The following is a 9,637-nucleotide window of genomic DNA, read 5'->3' on the forward strand; positions in this document are numbered from 1 at the left end:
GGCAATGGATTCAATCCCAGGTCAGGGAACTAAGATCCTGCATGCCACGCAGTGTGGCAAAAAAACAAGTTCCTAGTTTATTGAATGTGGATTATATCCAATGATGGCATTCTAATAACTTTCAAAAGGAAACAAATCTGTATATTTTAGGGCTTTTATGTAAATTATGAGGCTAGCTATTTGAATATGTGAGTTCCCATAACGTCTACAAGCCACTATTGCTCTCAGTTATGTGATTTGAAACCACATTTGCAATCCCCATTAACCAAAAGAACCACAAAACTACAGTACGTATTTGCATACTGGCAATTCTCACTATGTTCCAGCCACACCACCCTTTTAAAGGCGTTACTCAAATATGCCAAGCTCACCACCACACCTCAGACCTTTCCTAGAAAGCAGATCATTCAGGTTTCAGGGTCAGTGTCACCTCAGAGAGGCCTTCTCAAGCCAACCTAAGGAAAATGCCCTTCCCTCTTCCTTTCTGCAAATCCAGAGTCAAGATCTAAAGGCAGTAAAACAGCTACTTTGATTGGCTATGAGAATGAAATTTTAATTCAGACTAAACAGTACTTTTTTTTTGGTCACATTACTAGTCTTATGGGATCTTAGTTCTCTGACCAGGTGTCAAACCCAGGGCCCCCTCCCAGTGGAAGCACAGGGTTCTAACCACTGGACCACCAGGGAATTCCCTAAACAGTACTTGGGAAAAAAAACACCAGAAAGCTCTGGGATCTGGCTGAAATGTCATCAAATAGCAGGGAAGGACAATTCAATAGAACATAACTGAAAGTTATATTTACGGGAAAAATGACTTCCTGTTGTAAATAAGGAAGCAAAATAGTGGCACCATCTTCTGAGCACTCTTGACTACACTGTTTTCATCACAGACCTCATTACTCTAGAAACTACCCAATGTGTTACTTATTCCTTTAGTGTCAGTATTTACACATTAGAAAGATAAGCTCCAAAGAACTAGGGACCTTGTCTATCATATTCACTACTGTATTACTGACACTTAAAATAATATCCAACAGAGAGGGGATACTAATGTATTTGTGGAATGAACAAGCCCAGTTATACAGATCAAATATCCTTGATATTACCTTTATGTACTCCAAGTATAATGATCTATGTTTTAACCTGAGCTGTAACTTGTTTCTTTACAGAGCCTATTAGGCACCAGTCACAACCGCAACTGGGCATTGCTTTTGCTTTGGCTCTGTCCTTTCATTCTTTCTGGAGTTATTTCTCCACTCTTCTCCAGTAGCATATTGGGCACCTATTGACCTGGGAGTTCATTTTTCAGTGTTATATCTTTTTGCCTTTTCATACTGTTCATGGGGTTTTCAAGGCAAGAGTACTGAAGTGGTTTGCCATTCCCTTCTCCAGTGGACAACGTTTTGTCGGAACTCTGACTACGCCAAAACCTTTGTGTAGAACACACAAACTGTGGAAAATTCTTAAAGAGATGGGAATACCAGACCACCTTACCTGCCTCCTGAGAAATCTGTATGCAGGTCAAGAAGCAACAGTTAGAACCAGACATGGAACAATGGATTGGTTCCAAGCTGCGAACGGAATTTGGACAAGGAATACACAACAGGCTGTATATCATTGCTCTGCTTATTTAACTTATACACAGTGTACATCATGAGAAATGCCGGCCTGGGTGAAGCACAAGCTGGAATCAAGATTGCTGGGAGAAATATAAATAACCTCAGATATGCAGATGACACCACCCTTATGGCAGAAAGCGAAGAAGAACTAAAGAGCCTCTTGATGAAAGTGAAAGAGAAGAGTGAAAAAAGCTGGCTCAAAACTCAACATTCAGAAAACTAAGATCATGGCATCCAGTCCCATCATTTCATGGCAAATAGATGGGGAAATGATGGAAACAGGGACAGATTTTATCTTCTTGCGCTCCAAAATCACTGCAGATGGTGACTGCAGCCATGAAATTAAAAGATGCCTGCTCCTTGGAAGAAAAGTTCTGACCAACCTAAACAGCATATTAAAAAGCAGAGACAGAACTGATTCATTGGAAAAGACCCTGATTTTGGGAAAAACTGAAGACAGGAGGAGAAGGGACAACAGAGGATGAGATGGTTTGAATGTCACCACTAATTCAATGGACATGAGTCTGAGCAAACTCCCAGAGGTGGGGATGGACAAGGAAGCCTTGGAGTGCTGCTGGCCACGGGGTCGCAAAGAGTCAGACAAGAATTGAAGTGAACAGAACTGATTAGGCACCAACTTACTGTATATACTACACCAAGGCAGGAGCCGTGACTTTCTATAATATAACTAGATTCACCAGGACCCTTGCAAAATACCTAATAAGAAACACCTGTCTTTGTCTCTCTTTTCCATTTTTCTCTGTCCACCAGCTGGATGCCTAGTGTCCTCTTGAAATCTCACTGCAATGTAGAATTCCTCTCTTCTAATCCATTGATAAATGATGGATCTCTCACAGTTTATCTTAAACTGTCATTTCCCGTGAGTAGCTTTAAGTAATATATCACCTCCAGATTATGGTAACTGCTCACTCACTTATTTTCACAAAACATGAAAGATTTTCACACTTATATTTATCAGTTTTATAGTAAGTATCACATATAATAAGTATATGATTTAGTCCTCTATTCCCACTCCCACCCCTACTCATGGCCAATATATGCACCCTTGAATTGGTTTTCTCCCTCAGTTGTGAGTGTCAAATGTAACCAGGTCTCCAGGTCAGGCCACTGGAGTGAAGGACATGGCCGTAAGGATCACATTCCCCTTAGATGCTCATTCAAAAGGGCAATTCCATCAACCCAATGAAAAGTTAGGTTCTAAATGAGGCTCTCATTTATGTTTAAATAGACATTAGAAAGAATTCCAGTTGTGTATCTTAATCACATTCACTGACATTATTCAAATCTGGGTATCACACTCATATTCTTTGCCAAGCATGTTCTACCAAAGTTTCCCCTAATCATCACTAACAAAAAGCCTATCTTTCTTCAAAATCCAGCTCCAATGCTTTCTAAATAAAACTTTCCTTGATCATCACACCAGTAGTGATCTCCTCTATGAGAGACTGATCAAACACATGGTAACACTTCTAAAGTTCTTGCCTTAAAACCTTTAATATCTGGTTAATTCCCTAAGAGCATGGACATCGTTTTCCATTATCTTTATATCCTGGCACCTTGCACATGAGTCTATAAAATTATTTTAATAAAAATTAATTCTATACACACTTTGAACCACTCCTTTGTATTTCCATTTTCTTTCCTCTCAAAGAGTAAAAAGGTTTTCACTGAAAAAAGTAGTGCTTCACATTTCACTTGTAAGCTTGGACTGTCCTGTGGGTTGGTTTTACACTTCTATTCCCTTGTCTCCCCCTCTCTCTAGATCTAATTAGAAGGAAATAAAGTCAGAAATTCCTCCCTTTAACCAACCAACGCTCATTTACTGAGCAGCTACAATGCATGGATACTGCACTGGACTTCTCTTTTCAATTATCACTCATTTATATGGAGCACCTTCCATGATTAAGTTGGCTTAAAGCTTAACATTCAGAAAACTAAGATCATGGCATCCGGTCCCATCACTTCATGGCAAATAGATGAGGAAACAATGGAAATAGTGGCAAACTTTATTTTTTGGGGCTCCAAAATCACTGCAGATGGTGACTGCAGCCATGAAATAAAAAGAAGCTTACTCCTTGGAAGGAAAGTTATGACCAACCTAGACAGCATATTAAAAAACAGAGACATTACTTTGCCAACAAAGGTCCGTCTAGTCATGACTGGTTTTTCCAGCAGTTGTATATGTATGTGAGAGTTGGACTATAAAGAAAGCTGAGCGCCGAAGAATTGATGCTTTTGAACTATGGTGTTGGAGAAGACTCTTCAGAGTCCCTTAGACTGCAAGGAGATCCAACTAGTCCATCCTAAAGGAAATCAGTCCTGACTATTCATTGGAAGGACTGATGTTGAAGCTGAAACTCCAATACTCTGGCCACCTGATGCAAAGAGCTGACTTATTTGAAAATACCTTGATGCTGGGAAAGATTGAAGGCGGGAGGAGAAGGGGATGACAGAGGATGAGATGGTTGGATGGCATCACCGACTCAATGGACATGAGTTTGAGGAAACTCCAGGAGTTGGTGATGGACAGGGAGGCCTGGTGTGCTGCAGTCCATGGCGTTGCAAAGAGTCAGACACAACTGAGCAACTGAACTGAACCATGAATAATCAGCACACTAAATGGTTAAAGCATCAACAATTATAAAGTCCCTAAACTAATAGTGCTTACAATCCAGAAAGGGAGTTAAGATATACAAAAGAGATCCTGTAACTAACATAAAAGGCAAAATGTAAGTGCTCGAAGATACTGATGCAGTGCTATGCAGAGTAGGCAACAACTAATTTCAAATGAGAGCTCTCAGAAAAAAGGAGGTATCTGGGCTGAGTCTTGATGACTTAAATAGGATTTTAACAGGTTGTGGGGGGGGGGGGGGGCGGTGGGCAGATATTCCTAACACAAGAAACAGCAAACATAAAGAGTCTTGAAGACTCTGGTACAATAATAAACCAAAAAGTAACCAGCAAGGAGGGAGGGACAGAATGTATGTGTATGTGTGTGCGCCTGCAAGTGCATGCACATGTGGGAGGAAGGTGGAGAGAGGGGAAGGAGAAGGAGAGAGATATTAGGGAGAGGACCTCACTAGAAAGATCTCAAAGAATTTGAACTATCAAAGGTATATGAGCAAGAAACTGATACAGTCAGCACTGTGTTTTGGCCTAGCGCTCAGATCAGAGTTAAGAGATAAAAATAGTGAAATCATGGGAGTTTTGACTTCGGGGGGGGGGGGGGGGGAAGAAGATACAAAAATAGAGAAACAATGGAGTTTAAATCCTGAGAAATAATTATATTGGGAAAGGAGAGAAGGGAGGTCGGTGAAAAACACAAGAGAGGCGAGGATAAAGAAGACTAAAACAAAATAACAGGGGACCAGCTGCTAAGTCCTGGTGGGAAAATGAAAGCTGAATAAGAACAAGCGGAAGGACACAATGGAGCAGGTGCCCTGGAAAGAGGAGCACACAGGAGAAACTGGAAAACGCTGTGACACTGACCGAGGAAGCTAAGGGCATTCAAAGAGCTAGATGATGTGCTAAGAACTGAACAGGGTTAGGTTTAACAAAAAATATTGGAACGGCTATCTGGAGTAAGATGCATGATGCATGCTCAGTCGCTTCAGTCAGTGTCCGACTCTTTGTGACCCCATGGACTGTAGCCCACCATGCTCTTCCGTTCATGGACTTGTTCAGGAAAGAATACTGGAATGGGTTGCCATTTCCTCCTCCAGGGGATCTTCCCAATGCAGGGACTGAACGCAAGGCACTTGTGTCTTCTGCACTTGCAGGCGGATTCTTTACCATTGAGCCACCCGGCAAGCCCATAAGCAACTGGTAATTGCATATGTCAAAATATACAACACAAAATCTTTGTATATCCAAAAGAGTTCTAAAATCCAACAAAGGTCTACTTGCTTTAGTGAATTCATTAATACAATCAAATTCCAATATGAAAAAAGTAGGTGGTTTCTATTGCATTAGGTTCTTACTTTTGAGTTTCATAACAAAGTTCTGAATCATGTTATCTTTCATAACAAATAAGCTATCCCTCCAAACTCTTCACCCACAAATTCAATAAACTTAACTTCTTACTGGTACACAGGAAGAGGGCATATTTTTCAGCAGAACACTAAAGGCCTCCCTTCAGGGTTGATGACATTACTCATCATTCTTCAGATACACCTGTTTGCCTGAGAGTCAAATTCTAACTGTATTCTCTTCTAGGCCACACTTCTCAATTTTGACCATAAGACATGGTAATTCTGTCAAATATGCTCTGATGAAATCTAACTGAACCATGTCCAGGCATCGGTCTAGTGAACCAGCCTATTAAACCTGTCAAAAAAGGAAATGAGGCTAACAAGGCCATTCCCTAGCCAGATTTATCACTATCAAGGTATGACCAGACTTGAATTAATTGATTGATTTACTTATATTTTAATTGAAGTACAGTTTACTTATAATGCTGTGTTAATTTCTGCTGTACAGCAAAGTGATTCAGTTATACATACATACATACATACAATCTTTTCAATGTTCTTTTCCACGTGGTTTAGCATAGGATATTAAATATAGTTCCTTGTGCTACATAGTAAGCAGTAAACAAGTAAACACCTTGTTATTTAGCCATTCTATTTTCTATATATACAGTAGTTTGCATCTGCTCATCCCAAACTCCCAGTCCATCCCTTCCCTTCAACCTACTCCAGACTTTAATTCAGATGACCCTATGAATTCTGCTAAGGGTCTCCCTGCCATTTCTCCAAGACAAACTTCCTACTTTTTCATTAACTACTTCTAAAGGCATAAATATAAGACAATCCCCGCTCCCCCCACACACACTTCAATGAGGAGAGAAAAAAGGGAAAAAAAAGTTTTCTGACCAATGTGAATAAGGAAACTTTTGGTGATACAGATAAAAGATCAAATGTCTGCTTATAATACCCATTTTGTTAGTTGTATGTATTTAAAATCATACTACATAAAACATTGAGAAAATTTTTCCCCCTTTTCAACATTTCACTAAATAATTTTATTGAAAAATTTCCAGTGTATCTGTCATCTTTTCATATTCACTAGAGACTGTGACTTTTACCAGCTTTGTCAAACATTATCACTTTTTTTTTTATTTATAAAAGTTATTTGAGTTACAGAAATGCTCGAACTACGATCTTTTTAACCTAAGTCTTAAACACCCATTTCTATCCATTCAGGTATCTTTTTCATTTTATAGGTGGGTGTGTGCTATACATATAGATTCATAATCTCTACAAGGTAATGACTTATTAAGAGTATTGAATGAAGGAGCTTCAGACTTATATTTCCTTCAAACAATGCTTTGTAAGGCTTTGTATGGAGTAGAATAAAGTGACTCTTTTCTGAGACACAAATCTGGGAGGAAAAAAGACTTTGCTTTATATCCACGTTATCAAGTAGTCAAAAATCCACAATTATTTCTTAAACACATTTCAATTAATAACATACACTATTGGTTATATAAATGCATGGATACATTAACAGGAGTCTTTGCAAGTTGAAGTTTTTTTTCTGAATTAATATATTAGAACTTTGCTATACTGCTATAAAAGAAGTGAATTACTCAACTTCCATGAACTTGTTTTCTTAGAGAAGCAGCAGTAGTAACTTTAGTAATTAATGTGTATTGCATACCAGTTAAGATCCAGTCGCTGTTTTAAGATTATATATATACCAACTCAATCTTCACAAAGCTCCTATGAAATAAGTGCTATTGATGATTTCATTATATTGATGAGCAAACTCAGGAACGGAGAGATTTAGAAACTTGCCCAAAGTCATGGAGCAGAAAATCTAAGTAGCAGAAATTCGGTCTAGTTCTGGGTCCCTCCCTCTTTTAAAAGAAGACACGGCATTGCGGGGGCGGGGAGGGGGGGTGCAGGTATATGTGTGTGTTAGTTGCTCAGTCGTGTCACTCTTTGTGACCCCGTGGACTGTAGCCCACCAGGGTCCTCTATCCATGGAATTCTCCAGGCAAGAACACTGGAGTGGGTTGCCATTCCCTTCTCCAAAAGAAGACATTCTGCCTCTAAAATCGGTAAAATTAGAGGGACTAATATAGTTAGTATCAGTAGTCTAAAGAAGACAAGAGGTTACAGTTAAGTTTTAACATATTTTCTATTCTCTATCAACACTGTCTGAAGGCTTAATTGACAGGGTTTTTGAGGGAGTAGTTCATCCACTACCCCCATTTCAGTAATACTTTTAAGGTATAAAGTATTGCCTACTACAAACATACCATAGAAGAAACTAGTGCCATGTCTTCCTCCTTCTCCTCTAAACTTTGTAACTCGTGGTAGAGAATCTGCCTCTCTGGGCCTAGATCCCCCTTGCTCTCCCAAATACATAAAACTAACTTTAACGGTTTTCTTTGATAAGGCAACTTGCCTAAGCCCTAAAACAACAGCAGTGCTTCCACTGTCGTCATCTGGTTGTGTGCTGTAATGGGGTTGAGGAACAGTTTCCTAAGTTAAAAAAGGGTAAAAATACGAACTCAAGAAAGGAAGAACAGAAGGGAAGGTGCAGAATGCAGTTGAGGGAGTGGGGCGGCAGGCGCTGCCGTCTGACTTGGAATTCCGCGCAGACAGAAGAGAAACTGAGGAGGTGGGGGTCCGGTCGCTAAAACCTGTTAGCAACATTTTCTGGGATTTTCTTTTTCTGCGACTCAAGACTCGCGCTTCAGAAGAATCTGAGACCCTAAGGACACTAACTGACCGATCCGTCAGGACGCAGCACCACCTTTCTTCTGGGGTCCCGGGCCAGCGCTGGCCCTTTGAGACCACTGTCCGCCGTCAGCCCTCGGTCGGGCCTTTCATACACCGGGCAACCGGCAGCAGGGACAACCAGGGCCTCTCGACCCCAAGGCCGGAGAACCGCGTTCCGCTCCTCGGCGGCTGCCTCCCCGGCTTCTCTTCCGGTAGACAACCCCTGAACACACCCCCATTTCGCCGCTAAACCAGAACCGAGCCATTCCCCAAGAGGTGAACCCACCGCTCGCGGAGTAGAAATCCAAGCCGGACTAAGGGTCTTACCTTTAACAGATTAGACGTCGCCATGTTCCTTCAACTTAGACTCTCGCGAGACCGCGCGAGATTTCGTGGCGCTCGGTGCCAGGCCACTACAGCAGGCCCAAGTTTCCCACCTGGGCCGGGGGGCCCCCGGGCCTGCACTGTGGATGTGGTGGGCGCCGGCGTGCACACAGCGCTGACCTCGTCCCTCACTCCCGGAGCTTCCTCGCTCTTCCCTCCCTACATGGTCACCGGGGCCTCTCCTTACGAGAGAGCTCATGCAAACACTCAGGGAGACGGCAGCGGCGAAAGGTGAGAGGGAACAGGAGCCGACCTGAAATCGGAAGAGGAAGCATCGGCTCCACGAGCCTCCCCGCTCCTTCAGATGAGCCTCTGTGGTGGAACCCGCAGAGACCACTGGCAACGAATTTAGCTCAGTTTGGGACCGGCCGCTCTGGTTCGGCGGCCGCGTCACGTGACGCGACGGGCGGGGCCGCGCTCGGGAGCGAACGTGGGATCCTGAAAGCTTCGTGGGCCGAGATCCCGCCGCGAGGGCGGGGGCACGCCCTCTGCTGGCAGGAGTATGTGTCTTCCTCCCTCCGCCGCCGTGGGCCGGGGGAGGTTACGGAAAAGACATTATCCGGAATGAAATGCTTGTAATAGCTGTCTTCAAGACCTGGCTCATTAAGGGACCCAAGAAATATTTGTTTGCATGAATCAGTGAATCCATGCACGAACGTGTTAACTCTTAATATTTCTACTCAAGAGGGCCTGGCACTGAAATAACCTCTAAGAGGTTGATCAGGTATAACAGAACATCCTATACCCTAAGACCCCTAAGCTTTATCCCTTCAGACCTCAAACCACTGGCCAAATAAAGGGAATATAATTTATATGTAGAACCTACAATATACCTAGTATTGTACTCTACACGTTTCCGAACTGTTCATTCATACATAATAT

At 42.1% G+C, this 9,637-nt stretch overlaps 1 protein-coding gene across 1 annotated transcript in view; it reads right to left on the reverse strand.

Moving 5' to 3' along the window:
• CUL5 (cullin 5) overlaps positions 1–9,155 on the reverse strand; it is a 130,681-nt gene extending 121,526 nt beyond the window's left edge. The window contains exon 1 of the mRNA XM_020891364.2: positions 8,699–9,155. Coding sequence (XP_020747023.1) covers positions 8,699–8,722 — 24 coding nt within the window. The 5' untranslated portion in view covers positions 8,723–9,155. The remainder of the gene's footprint in view (positions 1–8,698) is intronic.
• Positions 9,156–9,637: the final 482 nt, after the last annotated feature.

Source organism: Odocoileus virginianus, chromosome 10 (assembly GCF_023699985.2).
Source record: "Odocoileus virginianus isolate 20LAN1187 ecotype Illinois chromosome 10, Ovbor_1.2, whole genome shotgun sequence".
Classification (NCBI taxonomy): Eukaryota; Metazoa; Chordata; class Mammalia; order Artiodactyla; family Cervidae; genus Odocoileus; species Odocoileus virginianus.